The 20,730-nt window shown below is 49.0% G+C and overlaps 1 protein-coding gene across 2 annotated transcripts in view; it reads right to left on the bottom strand.

Moving 5' to 3' along the window:
* pik3c2b (phosphatidylinositol-4-phosphate 3-kinase, catalytic subunit type 2 beta) overlaps nt 1-20,730 on the bottom strand; it is a 48,066-nt gene that overhangs the window by 9,789 nt on the left and 17,547 nt on the right. For both annotated transcript variants that reach the window (XM_085457844.1, XM_085457843.1), the window contains exons 14-29: nt 19,441-19,555; nt 19,037-19,179; nt 16,417-16,605; nt 16,143-16,236; nt 15,976-16,070; nt 15,714-15,894; nt 6,337-6,444; nt 6,152-6,244; nt 5,941-6,070; nt 3,719-3,855; nt 3,475-3,644; nt 3,241-3,397; nt 2,961-3,070; nt 2,624-2,819; nt 2,414-2,538; nt 2,180-2,297 (exon numbers count right to left, since the gene is read on the bottom strand). In XM_085457844.1, coding sequence (XP_085313970.1) covers nt 2,180-2,297; nt 2,414-2,538; nt 2,624-2,819; nt 2,961-3,070; nt 3,241-3,397; nt 3,475-3,644; nt 3,719-3,855; nt 5,941-6,070; nt 6,152-6,244; nt 6,337-6,444; nt 15,714-15,894; nt 15,976-16,070; nt 16,143-16,236; nt 16,417-16,605; nt 19,037-19,179; nt 19,441-19,555 — 2,161 coding nt within the window. The remainder of the gene's footprint in view (nt 1-2,179; nt 2,298-2,413; nt 2,539-2,623; nt 2,820-2,960; nt 3,071-3,240; nt 3,398-3,474; nt 3,645-3,718; nt 3,856-5,940; nt 6,071-6,151; nt 6,245-6,336; nt 6,445-15,713; nt 15,895-15,975; nt 16,071-16,142; nt 16,237-16,416; nt 16,606-19,036; nt 19,180-19,440; nt 19,556-20,730) is intronic.

Raw genomic sequence — 20,730 nt, forward strand, 5'->3', positions numbered from 1 at the left:
TTAGCAATGTCCACTTCTTTAGTGAACCTGTACTTGGCCTCTCTGTAGCAGTCCCTGTCTCCGCTTCTGAACGCCTTTCTCTTTTCCAGCCACAGCTTTTTGAGTTTAGGAGTAAACCAGGGTTTGTCATTGTTATAACTCACCCTGGTGCGTGATGGCACAATGCTGTCCTCACAGAAGTGGATATAGGAGGTGACAGTGTCCGTAAACTCGTCCAAGCTGTTAGAAGCAGCCTTCATTGTGTCCCAGTCTGTGGTCTCCAAACACGTGCGAAGCTCCTCCACAGCCTCGTTGCTCCACAGTTTTTTGGTCCTCACGACAGGTTTGGAGAGCTTCAGCCTCTGTCTGTACGCGGGGATTAGGTGGATCATGACGTGGTCAGAAAGTCCGAGTGAAGCGCGGGGCACCGCGCGATAGGCCCCGCTGATCGTGCTGTAACAGTGGTCTAATGTCCTCTCCTCTCTGGTCGGGCATTTAATATACTGCTTATATTTTGGAAGCTCATGGCTCAGATTGGCTTTGTTAAAGTCCCCAAGAGCAATGATGAGAGAGTCCGGGAATGTCCGCTCCATGTGCAGTATCTGCTCTGCGAGTGCGCACTGAGCTGCCTGCGCATCTGCGTCTGGCGGGATGTAAACAGCGGCCAGGATGAATGAAGCAAACTCCCGTGGAAAATAAAACGGTTTGCAGTGGATAAAAAGATATTCCAGAGAGGAAGAGCAGTGCTGAGCAATCACTGTTACATCTGTGCACCAGCCACTATTGATGTAGAAGCAGAGACCTCCACCTTTGGTTTTACCGGAGAGAGCGGCCTGCCGGTCCGCGCGCAGCAGATGAAAGCCCTCCAGCTTGAGCGCGCAGTCTGGGATGTTCTCACTGAGCCACGACTCCGTAAAACATAAGACACAGGAGGAGGCAAAGTCTCTGTTCATGCTTCTCATCAGGGCCAGTTCGTCTATCTTATTGCCGAGTGAGCGTACATTAGAAAGGAAGATCCCAGGAAGGGCCGTTCGCAGTCCGCGTCTCCTCAAACGCACGAGTGCGCCGGCTCGCTTCCCTCTCTTTCGGCGTCTCGCTTTCCTGGTCAGAGTCTGCAGTAAATCTGCCGCAGATGCGACAAATATTGGAAATAAATCCACAGGCGTTGTAGTCCTGTAGTTAAGAAGCTCTTCTCTGGTGTAAGAGTATCCAGAGGAGTGCCCAGACACAGAGAAAATGCACAAAAACAAAACAAAAGTAACGCACTGAAGCACCAGGGTGACCATACGCGGCGCCATCTTGGTTGAACATCCACACATTCACACACTGGTGATGGCAGCTACATTGTAGCCACAGCCACCCTGGGGCGCACTGACAGAGGCGAGGCGGACACTGGCGCCACCGGGCCCTCTGACCACCACCAGTAGGCAACGGGTGAAGTGTCTCGCCCGAGGACACAACGACCAACGATTCAGAAAAAAACATTGTGCATATTTTTTACCCTAACTCTGGTTTTTATGTGGCCTGTCAGCACAATTTAAAAAAAAATCTGGTGTACAGTTTGAAGTCCGCACTCAGGGTGGCTGCATCTTGTTGTTATGTCATCCAAAACTGCCACAAAGCCCCTCGAACACCACGGCTAAACCTCAAAGGGGCACAAGAAGCCTGGAGACAGCCTGCGAGCCCCTTTCGAAACACGGCAGACCAGCAGGTGCTGCTCAGCACCAAAACCCAGGCAGCTATCACAGCTGCCACACACACTTTAACTGTGGAGAAGCTTTTATGCTGGTTGAGAACAACAACATGACACTCACTGCACCCTGGAAGGTGCTGTGGCCCCGATCATGGCCCTCCATTTATGTGTGGAGGGTGGCCTAACAATCTGAATATTATTGTATATTGTATAATATTAATGTCAGGGCTTACCATCATGTACATGGACTGTTTCTTATATGTTCTACTCTGTCAGAGCACTCAGAGTGCAACTAATTCAAGCACTTCTTCTAAGCTCTTAGGTGCTCGAACTAACATTCACACACATGGGGTTAGTATCTTGCCCAAGGATATTTGGCATGCAGACTGGAGCAGACGGGCATCGAACCACCGACCTTCTGGTTAGCGGCCGACCTGCTCTGCCACCTGAGCTACAGCCACCCCTGAGCTACCGCTCATGTGAGAACCGACCCAGAAAGCCACTGACCTGAGCGACCTCCGGAGCGGCGTGGATCAAGTGCCACACGTAACCGTTCAGCTCGTCCTTCCTCCTGTCAGCCATCGCCTCGCTGCGGGAACGGCCAATCACAAAGCGACTGGGGAAACTGTGGGAGGGGATAAGAGGACAGGAGGAAGGACCTTCTGCAAAGCTCCTTTGTGCACCTAGGAGTGTGTGTCTGTGGGCACACATGTGTGCATGTCAGTGTGTGTGTCTGTGTACCTGGGCAGTTTGGATGAGGGGAAGATGAGCCTCAGTTTGCTGTGGAGTTCCTGAAACTCTTCAAATGTCCTCTGAACCAGCTGCACCTCCTGCTGACCTTCACGCTCCACCTTCACCACAAAAGCCTGACACACACAGACACACACAGCTGGTTAGTTTCTGCTTCCCATGTGCTTCCCGTGTGCTTCCCACTGGCACGTCTGGACTCACATATCCCTTTCCGCCGGTCCGGATGTGTCTGCAGATGTACAGGTTCTTGATGATGCCGTCGCTCTTTGCCGAGTGGAACCTGGGGGCGAACGACAGCGTGGGGCGCTCCTCCGACGAGGTGAACTTCATCTGGGCCAGATTGTGGATGAAGAAGTTCAGTTTGGTGGCAACGCTGCCCAGACTGGACTCGATCAACCTGCCGGGGTCAGAGGGGTCGTTAACAAAGGCGGCAGGTGTAGCCTGGACGCTGCCAGAGACCGTCTGCAGCGCAGGTCGTGATGACTCGTGTCTCTGCCCTGAAGGTCGGAGGCATCTGTGCAGGTGAGCCCGCGCCTACCTGGTGAAGTACATGGTGGCGTCAGCCTCAGACTCGTGAGGTCTCAGTGCATCATAGACATACTTCAGGTCATCGAGGTCGGAGAGCTCCGGGATCCCACAGGACAACATCTGGACACACACACAGACACACACACACACACAGATAGACACGTTTAACTTCCTGGTTGGTTCCTTTAGCAGATGTTGTATTTACTCCATTATGTGAGTGTGTGTTTGTGTGTGTCTGTGTGTGAGTGTGTGTCCGTGTGAGAGTGTGTGTTTGTGCGAGTTAGACACACCAGGCCCAGCAGGTTGAGGAACAGGTGAGTGTGTTTCCGGATCAGGTTGTATGCTTCGCAGCACAGATCCACAAAGTCGTGGAAGCGGCTGGACGGCTTGTCGCCGCCATTGATGACATAAGCCATATCAGAGGTGAAGACGAAGGGGGCGCGGTCCCTGCACGGGGTACAGCAGGTAGTCAGCTATAAAGGTGAACCGAGGACAGGACAGGTGAACATCTGCTTCTCTCTTACCGTTTGATGTTCCCGAACATCTGGGCGTGTCCCAGGAACTTCCCGAAGTCGATGTGGAACATGTGCCCGCTCGTCTTCAGCATGATGTTGTCGTTGTGGCGGTCGCAGATTCCCAGGATATAGGTGGCCACGCAGCAACCGGCGCACGAGTAGATGAAGTTCTCCACGGCCTGAAAGAGCAGATGGAGGAGTGTCTCACACCGACAGGTGTGTACAGGTGTGTAAAAGTGTGCGCGTACGTTACCTTATCGTACTGCTCGTCAGTGGGGTTGTGTTTCTGCAGCCAGTCGGCCAGAGTGCGGTCTTTGAACGATCCCGTGACACCGTGTTCCACCTGGATCTTCCTCAGAGTATCAGCGTGAGGAATCATCTCCACCATACCTGAGGACACACACACACACCTGTCAATCACACCTGAGGACACACACACACCTGTCAATCACACCTGAGGACACACACACACACACCTGTCAATCACACCTGAGGACACACACACACACACACGTCAATCACACCTGAGGACACACACACACACACACACCTGTCAATCACACCTGAGGACACACACACACACACACGTCAATCACACCTGAGGACACACACACACACACACCTGTCAATCACACCTGAGGACACACACACACCTGTCAATCACACCTGAGGACACACACACACACGTCAATCACACCTGAGGACACACACACACACATACCTGTCAATCACACCTGAGGACACACACACACACACACACACGTCAATCACACCTGAGGACACACACACACCTGTCAATCACACCTGAGGACACACACACACACACACGTCAATCACACCTGAGGACACACACACACCTGTCAATTACACCTGAGGACACACACACACACACACCTGTCAATCACACCTGAGGACACACACACACACACGTCAATCACACCTGAGGACACACACACACCTGTCAATCACACCTGAGGACACACACACACCTGTCAATCACACCTGAGGACACACACACACACACACACGTCAATCACACCTGAGGACACACACACACCTGTCAATCACACCTGAGGACACACACACACACACACCTGTCAATCACACCTGAGGACACACACACACCTGTCAATCACACCTGAGGACACACACACACACACACACACACGTCAATCACACCTGAGGACACACACACACACACACACGTCAATCACACCTGAGGACACACACACACCTGTCAATCACACCTGAGGACACACACACACACACACACGTCAATCACACCTGAGGACACACACACACACACACACACACACACACACGTCAATCACACCTGAGGACACACACACACCTGTCAATCACACCTGAGGACACACACACACCTGTCAATCACACCTGTGGACACACACACACACACACACACACGTCAATCAGACCTGAGGACTAGGGGCGGGTTTTGATGATCGATTTATCGATTAAATCGATCTTGGATTACGTGATATCGATTCATTAAAATCCTGAAGCGTTTTTTTAATATAAATTTATTTTGCCCGAAACGCCAGAATCTCAGGTTAAACCTCACAAATTTCAACAACCACCAAACAGCTGAAACAGTGAATGAGAGCAGGAACACGATTCTGCACAAAGACGTAAACACAAAGCTCGACCCGCCGACGCATCGGCGAGCTGTCGCCCCCGACGGCATGGACACGGTCGGGGCTGAAAGCCGACAGCTCGCTGATTCTGAAGCTGCAGGTTTTATATCTGCTAACAACATCGACTGAACCAGCAGCCACAGACGATCCAAACTACGCTTCATATTTAGCTTCACATAAACATCGTCATGAATCCCTCTGACTGCTTCCACCACGATAAAAATCACACTTCACGTAGAGCTCTCTCTCTCCCTCTCTCTAAATCGATAATCCAAACCCACCCCTGCTTATTACCCAACAGTCCACGGTGTCGGCCGCTGCTTTTTGTTTTGTTTTACTTCTGACAAGCCTCATTTCTGCTGTTCAATGCTGAACATATTTAAACTTTTTAAAATGAAGCCAAACTGCAAAACGCTGTCTGTAATCAAACCTCTGTAACTCTGCTTCACTTCGTTTTTGACTGCACAATATTTTCAGGGTCATCTGCTATAAAATCCCAGACCAGGAAAACCTCCTTCACCTGTTTCTGTTTCATCCTCAGCTACTTTGACACAAAGGCCTCTGCTGCGACGCTCACACCTGTGATAAAGTCTCACAGTGTCAGCTTTCTTTTTATAGATATAAAATATGGATATGTGCTGATAAGTGATCAGAATTATAATATTTCTGACTGTCTGAGGCAAAATTTCCCCGATTCAAATTGAATCGAATCAAATTGTGGATCGAATCGATTCTAGAAATCAGTGAGAATACCCGGCCCTACTGAGGACAGGACGCACTCCTTTCTGTCACACCTGAGGACAGGTGTGTCCGTGCTCACCTCGGCCCCTCCCCGTGGAGAAGCACTTAAAGAGGACCATCCTCATGTCCAACCCCTCCTGGATCCAGATCTTGTTCATGATGCGGATCATCTGCAGAGTCAGCATGTCCTGCCTCAGGTCGTCTCCTGACTGCACACAAAGAGAACAGCCGGGGTCAAAGGTCAGCTCGCAGAGGTCGCTGTGTCTGGGATCACTAGTAAGGGGCGTCACCTTGAAGATGACACTGACGTTGTCTCCCAGTGGGTCCCGGTTCTGGAAGGACAACTTCAGAGGGACAGCGTTGGAGTTGAAGAACGAGCAGGACTGGAAACCACAGAAGAGGAAGATTAACTTTGTCCAATCAGGTACAAACGCCAGCTGGGGGCGTGTCTCCTGTCTTTAAGGTGTGTGCGTACCTGGATGTTGATGCTGGTGACGAGCAGTGCTGGATTCAGAGGAAGCCTGCAGCTGCTGTTCACCGAGAAGAACTGCTTCATCTCCTCCAGACTGTCTCTGAGGACACACTGAACACACACACACACACACACAGACACAGAGACACACACACACACACACACACACACAGTATGAGTCTGAGGGTTCAGACGCCTGTTTCAGGGTCAAATCCAAAAAAACAAGACAGCCAGGCAGAGAACTGAAGTTCGACCAGGTACCAAAGCTGTACAAATAATGTAAATATGACGGTGTATCACGAAAGACTGATATCAAACTGATACGTTTACGTTACTCGTTCTTCAAGTGAATCAGCAAATGGTGAAATGAAAAGCCGAACAACAACAATGCTGTTTCTGAGAGTCTCAGCTTACATGTGTGTTTATTTTATATTTTCAGTTGTTTCCCTCCACGGCTAAATAAATCTGTTTCAGTAATGCACTGATATACAAGAATGGACATAAGGAGCTTCTTTCAAAGGAAAAACTCTGGTAGATGTTATTTTATATATTATGCTTTGTATGTTGTTCAGTATATTTCTATGCAAAACAAGAGGAACTTCTATACACAGCAGTATATTCACAGTTGAAACCAGATATTTACACTTTATGGAAAACACAAGAACATTTTTTACTGTACAACATCATTTTAGAGTAAACTTGTTTTGTTTTGGATAAATAAATATTTAAAATCTTTTGAATTAGCTAAATGTCAGAATAAAGAGAGACAGAGCTTCTATTTTTATCACTTTCATCAAATGCAGGAGAGCAAAACACAGAGCCTGTTTCTGTGACATGGGAACATCAAGAGATGTCAACAAAACACCAGGAACAGAGCTGTGGAGCTCCATAAGTGTGGCTCAGTTTGAATACAATTTGGTGCCATTTGCAATTAAGAAACACAGACAGTTTCTCTCTTTACTCTTAAAGTTAACAAATGTGTTTTTATATTTATCTAAAAAATAAACATTTAGTCTGATTTGATGTTACAATTAAAAAAGTGTTTTTATCTGAAGAGTAAATATCTGGTTTCAACTGTATATTTGATGATTGTCAGAGCAGAGAGGGAGAGAGAGGAACAGAGAGAGGGGGAGAGGAACAGAGAGGGAGAGAGAGGAACAGAGAGAGAGAGGAACAGAGAGAGAGGGGAACAGAGAGGGGGAGAGAGGAACAGAGAGAGGGAGAGAGGAACAGAGAGAGGGAGAGAGAGGAACAGAGAGGGGGAGAGAGGAACAGAGAGAGAGAGAGGGAGAGAGGAACAGAGAGAGGGAGAGAGAGGAACAGAGAGAGAGAGAGGGAGAGAGGAACAGAGAGAGGGAGAGAGGAACAGAGAGGGGGAGAGAGGAACAGAGAGAGGGAGAGAGAGGAACAGAGAGAGGGAGAGAGGAACAGAGAGAGAGAGGAACAGAGAGAGAGAGAGAGGAGCAGAGAGAGACAGAGAGAGGAACAGAGAGAGAGAGAGGAACAGAGAGAGAGAGGAACAGAGAGGGGGAGAGAGGAACAGAGAGGGGGAGAGAGGAACAGAGAGGGGGAGAGGAACAGACAGAGGGAGGAACAGAGAGAGAGAGAGAGGAACAGAGAGAGAGAGGAACAGAGAGAGAGAGAGAGAGGAACAGAGAGGGGGAGAGAGGAACAGAGAGAGAGAGGAACAGAGAGAGAGAGAGAGGAACAGAGAGAGGGAGAGGAACAGAGCAAGAGAGGAACAGAGAGAGAGAGAGGAACAGAGCGAGAGAGAGGAACAGAGCAAGAGAGGAACAGAGAGGGGGAGAGAGGAACAGAGAGGGGGAGAGAGGAACAGAGAGGGAGAGGAACAGAAAGAGAGGGAGAGGAACAGAGAGGGAGAGAGAGGAACAGAGAGACGGAGAGAGGAACAGAGAGAGAGAGAGAGGAACAGAGAGAGAGAGAGAGGAACAGAGAGAGAGAGAGGAACAGAGAGAGAGAGAGGAACAGAGAGAGAGAGGAACAGAGAGGGGGAGAGAGGAACAGAGAGAGGGAGGAACAGAGAGAGAGAGGAACAGAGAGAGAGAGAGAGAGAGGAACAGAGAGGGGGAGGGAGAAACAGAGAGAGAGAGGAACAGAGAGAGAGAGAGGAACAGAGAGAGGGAGGAACAGAGAGAGAGAGGAACAGAGAGGGGGAGAGAGGAACAGGGAGGGAGAGAGGAACAGGGAGGGAGAGAGGAACGGAGAGAGAGAGAGGAACAGAGAGGGGGAGAGAGGAACAGAGAGAGAGAGGAACAGAGAGGGAGAGGAACAGAGAGGGGGAGAGAGGAACAGAGAGAGAGAGAGGAACAGAGAGAGAGAGAAACAGAGAGAGAGAGAGAGGAACAGAGAGGGAGAGGAACAGAGAGGGAGAGGAACAGAGAGGGGGAGAGAGGAACAGAGAGAGAGAGAGAGGAACAGAGAGGGGGAGAGAGGAACAGGGAGGGAGAGGAACAGAGAGGGGGAGAGAGGAACAGAGAGAGAGAGAGGAACAGAGAGGGGGAGAGGAACAGAGAGGGGGAGAGAGGAACAGAGAGACAGAGGAACAGAGAGAGAGAGTAACAGAGAGAGAGAGGAACAGAGAGGGAGAGGAACAGAGAGAGAGAGAGAGGAACAGAGAGAGAGAGAGGAACAGAGAGAGAGAGAGAGAGGAACAGAGAGGGGGAGAGAGGAACAGAGAGAGGGAGAGGAACAGAGAAGGGGAGGAACAGAGAAAGAGAGGAACAGAGAGAGAGAGGAACAGAGAGGGAGAGGAACAGAGAGAGAGAGAGAGAGGAACAGAGAGGGGGAGAGAGGAACAGAGAGAGAGAGAGAGGAACAGAGAGGGAGAGGAACAGAGAGAGAGAGAGAGAGGAACAGAGAGGGGGAGAGAGGAACAGAGAGAGGGAGAGGAACAGAGAGAGAGAGAGGAACAGAGAGAGGGAGAGGAACAGAGAAGGGGAGGAACAGAGAAAGAGAGGAACAGAGAAAGAGAGAGGAACAGAGAGGGGGAGAGGAACAGAGAGGGGGAGAGGAACAGAGAGAGAGAGGAACAGAGAGGGGGAGAGAGGAACAGAGAGAGAGGAACAGAGAGAGAGAGAGGAACAGGGAGGGAGAGGAACAGAGAGGGGGAGAGAGGAACAGAGAGAGGGAGGAACAGAGAGAGAGAGAGAGGAACAGAGAGAGAGAGAGAGAGGAACAGAGAGGGGGAGAGAGGAACAGAGAGAGAGAGGGGAACAGAGAGGGGGAGAGGAACAGAGAGAGAGAGAGAGGAACAGAGGGGGAGAGAGAGAGAGGAACAGAGAGGGGGAGAGATAGGAACAGAGAGGGGGAGAGAGGAACAGAGAGGGGGAGAGAAGAACAGGGAGGGAGACGAACAGAGAGGGGGAGAGGAACAGAGAGAGAGAGAGAAACAGAGAGAGAGAGAGAGAAACAGAGGGGGAGAGAGGAACAGAGAGAGAGAGAGATAGGAACAGAGAGGGGGAGAGAGGAACAGAGAGGGGGAGAGAAGAACAGGGAGGGAGACGAACAGAGAGGGGGAGGGAGACGAACAGAGAGGGGGAGAGAGGAACAGAGAGAGAGAGAGAGGAACAGAGAGGGGGAGAGAGGAACAGAGAGAGAGAGAGAGGAACAGAGAGAGAGAGAGAGGAACAGAGAGGGGGAGAGAGGAACAGAGAGAGAGAGGAACAGAGAGGGGGAGAGAGGAACAGGGAGGGAGACGAACAGAGAGGGGGAGAGAGGAACAGAGAGAGAGAGGAACAGAGAGGGGGAGAGAGGAACAGAGAGAGAGAGAGGAACAGAGAGAGAGAGGAACAGAGAGGGAGAGGAACAGAAAGAGAGAGGAACAGAGAGAGAGAGGAACAGAGAGAGAGAGAGGAACAGAGAGGGGGAGAGAGGAACAGAGAGGGGGAGAGGAACAGAGAGAGAGAGAGAGGAAGAGAGGGAGAGAGGAACAGAGAGAGAGAGAGGAACAGAGAGGGAGAGAAGAACAGGGAGGGAGACGAACAGAGAGGGGGAGGGAGACGAACAGAGAGGGGGAGGGAGACGAACAGAGAGGGGGAGAGAGGAACAGAGAGAGAGAGAGAGGAACAGAGAGGGGGAGAGAGGAACAGGGAGGGAGACGAACAGAGAGGGGGAGAGAGGAACAGAGAGAGAGAGGAACAGAGAGGGGGAGAGAGGAACAGAGAGAGAGAGAGAGGAACAGAGAGAGAGAGAGAGGAACAGAGAGAGAGAGAGGAACAGAGAGAGGGAGAGGAACAGGGGGAGAGAGGAACAGAGAGGGGGAGAGAGGAACAGAGAGAGAGAGAGAGAGGAACAGAGAGAGAGAGAGAGAGAGAGAGAGAGAGAGAGAGAGAGAGGGGAACAGAGAGAGAGGAACAGAGAGAGAGGAACAGAGAGAGAGAGAGAGAGAGAGAGGAACAGAGAGAGAGAGAGAGAAACAGGGAGAGAGAGAGAACGAGGACAGAACAGAGAGAGAGAGAAGGTGAGACACACATGTTAGTTTAATGGTTGTTTGCCAAAAGTATCACCGTATCATAGGTCCTCATGCATCTCGTACCTAGTGTTTCTTTTTAGGTTTGTTATTTTTCAAATTCTATATTTACTAAGTTTTGCAGCGTGTTTACACAACGAGGATAAATAATTATATAAACTTTTCTCAATCTAAATAGTGTACTTTGGTACAATTAAAAAAAATAAGTGTAGTGCAGGTCTATGATGATTTTCAGTGCTGCTATCATCTAGTGCTGATTGTGGTTCTGTCTTGGTTAAGTCCTCAGTAGTCCTGATTTTGAACTGTTGTAGTCCTGTTTTAATTCAGGATCAGTTCTGGGTCTGGTTGAATTGGGGTTTAGTCCTCGTGTCTTGATACAGCCCCGACTTTGTTCTGCTTAATTAAAAAACTAGTTTTTATTTATTTTTATATATATATATATATATATATATATAAAAACTATATATATATATATATATATATAGAGCAGCTGGATAGCGTAGTGGTTAAACTACACGCCTTTGGAACAGAGGATCGCAAGTTCGATTCCTGCCTGGGGCGTCTGTATCCAGTAAGGGTCCTAAGGCTAGACCCCCTATGCTAAGCAAGCCTACCGCAGACATGAGCGAGACAGATAAATATGAAGGCATGCCGGCTCGGACGTCGCCCGGATCAACAAGGTCCGCGTCAGGTGTTGAGGAACCAGGGCACCCTGACGAAAAGTGGGCTACTGGAACAAGAAGGCATCGGTGGGCAAGGGACGAAAACAGGGCATTGTTGGAATGCTACTACGCAAGTAACCCCGGCGGAAGGGGCTACATGAATAGGATGAGGGACCTATGGATTCTTCGATACCCAACATCCACAATGACGGCGAAACAACTAGTAGCTCAGTGTTCCAACATTCGAAAGAAGGGACTGCTCTCACAGCTAGAGATTGACGAGGTACAACACAAATGCTACGGCAAGGAGGAGTCAGGACGCCAGGTCAGGGGGGAGATATCATCACCCCTGAAAAATAGGATCATGGCCAAGCTTGAAACCTGGATCCCCCGTAGCCGGTTACCAAGATTACGTGAAGTACCCTCAGAAGGTCTGCTAGATGATGTTAATGCAGCACTACGGGCAATACCTACAACCACGATTACCGACACTAACAAGCTGATCTACAATACGGCAGCAGTGATCAGTGAGATGCTTGGCTACAAGTTGAACAGCCACAAGGGGCAGTACCCTCCATGGAGAAGGAGGCTAGAGGGCAAGATCAAAGTAGCACGGAGGGAGGTTAGCCAACTAACGGAGTTGCAGAAAGGTGCGACAAAGAAGGTGCCTAAGAAATACAGCAAGTTGTCCATACCTGAGGCCTTGGAAACTGCCAAGCAAAGACTCACAGCCTTGGCCAGCCGCTTGAGGAGGTACACCAGAGAGATAGAAGGCAGGAGAATAAACCAGCTGTTCTCCACAGAACCAGCAAAGGTGTACTCTCAGTGGCAAGGGAACAATAAGAGAACAGCACCACCAAGGCTGGAGACGGAGCAATACTGGAAGAGCATATGGGAGAAGGATGCAACCCATAACGGCAATGCTCAGTGGCTAGAGGATCTGAGGGCAGACCACAGCGACCTCCCTGAACAGGGTCCAGTAACCATCACAGTGGCAGATATCCAAGAAAGGGTCTCCAGTATGAAGAGTTGGACAGCACCAGGGCCCGACATGGTTCACGCCTACTGGCTGAAGAAGCTGACTGCACTCCACGAGCGTCTGGCAGCACAAATGAACCAGCTGCTAGTTAACGAAAGACACCCGGAATGGCTAACTGAAGGCCGGACGGTCCTGATCCCCAAGGACCCCAAGAAGGGACCGGTCCCCTCCAACTACCGACCAATAACCTGCCTCAGTACTACATGGAAGCTCCTGTCAGGCATCATATCGGCTAAGATGAACAGGCACATGGGTCAATACATGAGCGGGACACAGAAAGGAATTGGCAAGAATACCAGAGGTGCAAAACACCAGCTACTGGTAGACAGAACAATCAGCCGAGACTGCAAGACCAGACTGACCAACCTGTGCACTGCCTGGATTGATTACAAGAAGGCCTATGACTCAATGCCCCACAGCTGGATACTGGAATGCCTAGAATTGTACAAGATCAATGGGACCCTAAGAGCCTTCATCAGGAACTCAATGGGGATGTGGCGTACAACACTAGAGGCCAACTCCAAGCCCATAGCACAAGTTACCATCAAGTGCGGGATCTACCAAGGAGATGCTCTGTCCCCACTGCTGTTCTGCATAGGCCTGAACCCCCTCAGTGAGATCATTAACAAGACTGGCTACGGATACCGACTACGGAACGGAGCAGTTGTCAGCCACCTCCTGTACATGGATGACATCAAGCTGTATGCCAAGAGTGAACGAGACATCGATTCACTGATCCACACTACCAGGCTATACAGCAATGACATTGGAATGTCGTTCGGACTGGAGAAGTGTAGTCGGATGGTAACAAAGAGAGGGAAGGTAGTCAGAACTGAGGGGATTGAACTACCAGAAGGCAACATTGCAGACATAGAGGACAGTTACAAGTACCTGGGGATCCCGCAGGCAAATGGGAACCATGAAGAGGCCGCTAGAAAGGCTGCAACCACCAAGTACCTGCAGAGGGTCAGGCAAGTCCTGAGGAGTCAGCTGAATGGTAAGAACAAGATCCGGGCCATCAACACATACGCCCTGCCCGTGATCAGGTACCCTGCTGGGGTAATAAGCTGGCCAAAGGAGGAGATAGAAGCCACTGACATAAAGACAAGAAAGCTCCTGACCATGCATGGAGGGTTTCACCCCAAGTCCAGCACCCTGAGGCTGTACGCTAAGCGGAAGGAAGGGGGCCGGGGACTGGTGAGTGTCAGCACCACAGTCCAGGATGAGACAAGGAACATCCAAGAATACATTGGGAAGATGGCCCCAACTGACCGAGTGCTCAGTGAATACCTCAGGCAGCAGAAACCCAAGAAAGAGGAGGGAGACGAGGAACCATCATGGAAGGACAGGCCCCTGCACGGTATGTACCACCGGCAGATAGAGGAGGTGGCTGATATCCAGAAATCCTACCAGTGGCTGGACAAAGCTGGACTGAAAGACAGCACAGAGGCACTAATCATGGCAGCACAAGAACAAGCTCTGAGTACAAGATCCATAGAGGCTGGGGTCTATCACACCAGGCAAGACCCCAGGTGCAGGCTGTGTAAAGATGCCCCAGAGACTATCCAGCACATAACAGCAGGGTGCAAGATGCTAGCAGGCAAGGCATACATGGAACGCCATAACCAAGTGGCCGGCATAGTGTACAGGAACATCTGTGCCGAGTATAACCTAGAAGTCCCGAGGTCAAAATGGGAGATGCCCCCAAGGGTGGTGGAGAATGACCGAGCTAAGATCCTGTGGGACTTCCAGATACAGACGGACAAAATGGTGGTGGCTAACCAACCGGACATAGTGGTGGTAGACAAACAGAAGAAGACGGCCGTAGTGATCGATGTAGCGGTTCCGAATGACAGCAATATCAGGAAGAAGGAACACGAGAAGCTGGAGAAATACCAAGGGCTCAGAGAAGAGCTCGAGAGGATGTGGAGGGTGAAGGTAACGGTGGTCCCCGTGGTAATCGGAGCACTAGGTGCGGTGACTCCCAAGCTAGGCGAGTGGCTCCAGCAGATCCCGGGAAAAACATCGGAGATCTCTGTCCAGAAGAGCGCAGTCCTGGGAACAGCTAAGATACTGCGCAGGACCCTCAAGCTCCCAGGTCTCTGGTAGAGGACCCGAGCTTGAAGGATAAACCGCCCGCAGGGGCGTGCTGGGTGTTTTTTATATATTTCCCTATATGAAGTCATTCTTTTTTGAACAAAACTCAAAACAGAGCCAATTAATCTTTCAGTCATTTCTAACACCCCCCCCCAAAAAAAATAAATAAATAAAATAAAATAAAAATCCCACATACATACTCCCTTTAGGGCTAAACCCCGGGTGTTTCAAATGTCTGGCTCCACCTATGGTTTCAATCATTTCTCCAGCGAGTTTGATAGCAAAATAATAATCCTAATTTTAAAATAGCGTGTGTAACGTACACGTACTGGAAAATTATTTACTAGCACTCACCTATCATGCTGGAGAGCGCAAACTCCGCCATTGTTGTTTTCCATCAAACACCCATTAAAACAGCGACCTACAGGTATGTTAGCGCACTCATCCCCGACTGTCCGAGGGAGGGGCGGGGTCACACGGTGAAACAGACGCAAGGCAGCCAGGCGGGGAAATTTTGCTTTCACATTTTGCGACTCATTTTATTTCTCTATCTGATCAGAAAACGATTCAATCAGTTATTTGTGGTGAATGAAACACAGCTACACTTTCAAGCACTTTTAAGCACCACATCTGAAATTCAAGCACTTTTCAAACCTTGAAAAGACAACATTAAAATTCAAGCATTTTCAAGGATTTCAAGCACCCGTACGAACCCTGTAGTCTGTGCTGCCCCCTGCTGGACTATCTGCACTCTACATGAACTCTTTGTTGATGACCTCAAACGCTGATGTCATAAGTAATGGCGGCTCAGCAGGTGTTACACAGTCAGAGGAGACCTGGTATCCACTGTGAATGAGGGAGCAGCTGAAAAGCCTTATTTTTTAAAATAATCAAATCATTTCAAGACTGGAGCGATGGTTCAGTTTTACAGGTGTGTTACAGGTGAACGAACACGCCTCACCGGACGTTTGCTTTCTGCCCTCTGACACAAACTGAGCAGAGGACAGCAGGACCCCCCAACACGACAGCATGAATCTTGATCTTAGTTTTGATCCGGTGAACGAGTCATCTGGACCGTCGGCGGCGTCATTACCTGTCTGCTGGACGGCGTCGCCTCTCGAACTTTGTGAGCCACCCTGGCGAGGATGGAGACGAGCCAGCACTGCCGGTCAAACTCCTCCCGGAGGCCCCGACCAACGCAGCACAGCAGCGCAGCGAGGAGGTGCTGATAGCGAGCACTGAACTGACTGTCCTGGAGGTTATCCTTCAGCAGCCTGACGCACACACAGACAGACATGAGCAGCTGAGCTCAGAGACGCTAGATGTGACTGAAGTGGACTCGGGGGCGGACTCACCAGAACAGGTAGTGAGCGACGCGAATGTCCCCGATGGCTCGCCGCAGGAGGAAACGAACCAGAGAGCTGTCCAGGTAACACTCGTACTTCAGAGCCTGAGACACAGAGAGAGGTTACAGACATCAACGCCCACTGCTCTGCCCAGCTGCTGCACTTCCACCTCTTACCTGTACCAGCTGAGGCAGGAAATCCAGCAGCTCCGGGTCGGAGATGGAATCCATCCACTGGACCGCCGTCCTCCTCAGCTCCTGATCTGGGAACCTGAAGCACACGCGATGATGTCACACTCAGCTGGTGAGAACTTTTTCATTATTGTTATCATCACACCTGAAGAACAGAGCTGCCCGTGTTCTACATCAACGAGGCGATAACAAACCATCACCACCACGACCTGTTTCAGACATTATTGCCAGCAGAGACAGAAACGAGCAGAGAACGTACGAGGCATGGAGGAGGCCCAGGGCGTCCAGGTGACCCAGGCAGGCCCACTGTCTCAGCAGGGCGTAGATTTCTGGCAGACACGCCCACTCCCAGCAGGGGGCGCTGGCCAGAACCAGAGGCAGCGCGGCGCTCTCAGCCTGACAGAAGGCCTTCTTCTCCCACAGCAGACGCTTGTCCTCCACCGTCAACCTGCAGACACAGCTGCAGTCTCACCACACCTCAGCGCCACTATGGCCCGCCCCTCAGAACTTAATGCTTATGGACTAATCCCAGTCAGAACATGGCTGTATCCCAATTCAGGGTCTGCAGCCTTACCGGTCCATAAGGGCCGCGTACTCAAAGACCACTGAGGCCGGAAGTGAGAGGCTTGTGAAATGGGACGGTCTAGCCTCCGTCGCGCTGCCCAGGTTGCCTCAACCATGATACTAACTGCGAGAAACGTTTCATACAGCTTTGTGTGACAGAAATGAAGGAGAAATAGATTTTAAGTTAATTTTGTTTAAGACATCACTTTGATTAGCTGAGTATCTGAGGCTGAGGCCACAGTAAAAACATGGTTGTTGGGCTTCATTCCTGTGCTGAACAGTCGTTTAAGATTAGCTAGTAAATAACAATGAGCTGATGTTGTTCATGAGACTAAAGTCATCTCACTGTGGTAATGTAAATATAATATGGCCAATATTATAGTATTGTCAGATTATTATGATTTATTACAGCAGAGCTTGAACTCTGGGTCAAAGATTCAAGTTGCAGTTATTTATATTTCCTATCACCTTAAATCTTCACTCAAAGACGAGTATCTGTGACAGTGTATATATAGATGTGTTATATAGAAGAGTCAAATATTGTTCGTTTAATATGTTGGCATCACTAAATTTGTCTCAATGTTTACATATATGTGTAAAAAGCAAATGTAGGAGCTGTGATAACTGTGTCTGATAGAATGAAGAGTCGACTGATATATGAAATATTCCTTTATTGGGTGAGAAAATCAGACCATGTCATAACTGCTGTAAGTCACACAGAATAGATATCAGAGCCTTAAACAGGCTGACGTCTGCTAAATGGGTCAAACTGGGCAGAAAGTCTACAAACACATAACATCCTTATAGAATATGATGTAACACTATAGATCAACTTAGCTCAGAATATATAAAGCATATAAACAGTTACAGCAATATGATGCAACAAACACAGCAGCTACTGATCCAAAATACTCAAAGCTTCATAGAACTGAAACCAACATTTATTTTAGCTCCATCCTGCTGCTGATACAGACTTTAGGTTTCTGAACATTAAACTTGTTGCTGCCTTTCATGGTGTGTAACTTGAAGGCCCTGAGTACTCTGAGTACTTTCTCCCACACTGGAAACACTGGGATGATCACATTATTTGAACATTACCTAATAAGACTGATTCAGCACAGACAGTTATGTTAAACTTTCCTAGCAGTCCTTCACAAACAGGGAACAGTCTGTCTATTCTCTCCATCTGTCAGCTGCTGCTGGCTCTTCCTCCTCCTCTTCCTCACACACTGCTGAGTTTGTCCTGGTGGATCATCAGGGGTGCAAAGCCTCACAGATGATGTGCAGCAGTGGGTCCCTCAGTCTGTCCTCACTCTGGACACTTGCAGTCGTCACACATGGAAATCAAATGTGTGATAAGCTGCAGGATTCAAACACAAGTGTAACTTATAAACACATGTTCATACTTTTATTACACAATCAGAGAGAAAGAAACAGAGAGAGAGTGCAGGACAGACAGACAGGTGACAGTCTCAGGTCTACACACTGCTACACAACAGCACAGAGAAGCAGGATTTAGTGTTTGTGTTATTACGAGTGTAAACAAGAAGAGTTCCAGATGGTGCAGTGGACACATGTGTGACTGCTGTGATTAAAGCATCTTTCTTTCAGCTTAACGAGTGAACCGTCAGCTCGTTCAAACACACGTTAAAGTCCGTTCGGCTGACACCACCGAACAGAGGCAGCAATATAACACAGCTAACATTAACAGTGCAGTGAATCCTGCTTGTGTCGTGATGTTCAGGACTGCAAACCGAGCAGCATCACTGACTTTCAGCTTGTTGTGTTTGTGGATATATGACTGACTTTAATTATCCATGAAATCATCAGATTCTCTGTAAGATTAAGCTCAGCTATTGAACAGCGCATATTTAAAGGCTTTAAAACAAGTTAGTACAAATGTCACTAATGTCACATAACTTTGCCGACATGTGGCCAACAGTAATGTTTTAATGTTCTTCATTATTAAACATTTGCACATAAATAAGTGACGTCATATTCAGTACTTACTTTTAAAAGTTTACTCTTCGGCCGCTCCGCTTCAGCTGTCCGCTGTTTTTTTCGACAAAATCATCCACACCCACTGCCGCACTATGAAGTCTGGGATATGTTGGGCCATGAAGGCTACACCGACCCATCCTTCAAATCCGGAGAAATTAAGGACGCATTTGAGGGCCGCATTTCGAGCAGCCTTTGAATTGGGACAGCCTTTGTTGCGTCGCTGTGACGTAATCGTCCTTAAAATGCAGCCTTATAGGCTGCAGACCCTGAATTGGGATACAGCCCTTGAGAGAGTGTGTGTGTGTGTGTCTGACCAGAAGAAGGCCTTCTTGTGCAGGACGTCCTGCAGCTGTATCTGGCTGATGGTGTCCAGTCTGGAGAAGTTGTATTGAGGGCAGAAGTCTGCAGGAGGCGGCGTGCTGAAGCGCACCTCGAAGGATGATGTGGGGAAGTCCACCTGAGAGGAAGCAAGGACACACACATGCTAGTCTCTTGGCCTCAGATACCTGCAGGTCTGACCTCAGCTGAACTGAGTGTATAAATAAAGAAAGGGGCACACCTGCATCCAGTACACAGGTAAGTAGACACGTTTCATCACCCATCCTGGTGACTGGTGACAATGAAAACGTCGCCTGAACAGCTGATGAAACTGCTCAAAATGCTACAGGTTTGTGATGTCACAGACTATTCAGGTGCTAGCAGCTGTGGCAGCGCTCACCTGTAGGATGACGCTGTCCGGCTGGCTGAAGTTGGGCGAACTTGTTCGGGCGTTTCCGCTCCTCCCCGGGGTTGAAGGCCACAGACCCAGCAACTTCCTGCCACACGTCAGCACGCTACACACACACACACACACACACACACACACACACAATAAAGATGATGATGATGAAGAATCTGTTTCCATTCTCTTTCCACTTTACTTTCAGGTAAATGTGAGGAAGCGAGCTGCTCCTGGGAGGAAATGACATCACAAAGCCTGTGTAGGAAGCTGCAGGACTGAAGGAAACATTTGTTTGTTCAGCTGTGAGCATGAAATGAAAAGAGAGGAAAAAAAAAAAAAAAATCAGGATGGACACACCACAGGGGAAAGCGTAGCTTTCATTTTGTCCTTTATATCAAACATCCTTGAAAGAGTAGTTGTCAAACAGCTAACAGATCATCTGCAGAGGTTTATTTGAAGAGTTTCAGTCAGGTTTCAGAGCTCATCACAGCACAGAAACAGCTTTAGTGAAGGTTACAAATGATCTTCTTATGGCCTCTGACAGTGGACTCATCTCTGTGCTTGTCCTGCTAGACCTCAGTGCAGCGTTCGATACTGTCGACCATAATATCCTATTAGAGCGATTAGAACATGCTGTAGGTATTACAGGTACTGCACTGCAGTGGTTTGTATCATATCTATCTAATAGACTCCAGTTTGTGCATGTAAATGGAGAGTCCTCTTCACACACTGAGGTTAATTATGGAGTTCCACAGGGTTCAGTGCTAGGACCAATTCTGTTTACATTATACATGCTTCCCTTAGGCAGCATCATTAGAAGACATAGCATAGGGCTGCTCAATTAATCGAATTTTAATCACGATTACGATCTGGGCTTTCAACGATCATTAAAAATGACTGAGCCGATTATTAGCCCCTCCCTCATTTATCCGCGACACCTTAAAGGCCGGTCCGTGAAAATATCCGGTTGTTCAGTGATGACGCGACGAATCCTACTTCCGGGTCTAAAGTAGTCTGCGTTTAATATGGCTTTTGTGTTGTTAACATGTTTAATGTTTTGTATTTTCTTCTATTTGATCTCAAAAAGCTCCTAAAACAGTCAGTGATCACTGTTGACCTCCCTCGGCTTTTATTACCACTAATCATTTATTTAAGCTCAGTTTTTAAAACCTTAGGATGTAACTACAGCCCAGCCCATGCAGCAGTATATGAATGACTAACCTCGTATTGTGGATGGATTATCTCAGTTGTTCTCCTGGCTGAAGTTTGGACCTTTTACAGCATCCT

This window comes from Copadichromis virginalis, linkage group LG5, assembly GCF_057382275.1.
Source record: "Copadichromis virginalis isolate Kocher_CV1m ecotype Utaka linkage group LG5, C_Virginalis_male_GT1.1, whole genome shotgun sequence".
Lineage (NCBI taxonomy): Eukaryota > Metazoa > Chordata > Actinopteri > Cichliformes > Cichlidae > Copadichromis > Copadichromis virginalis.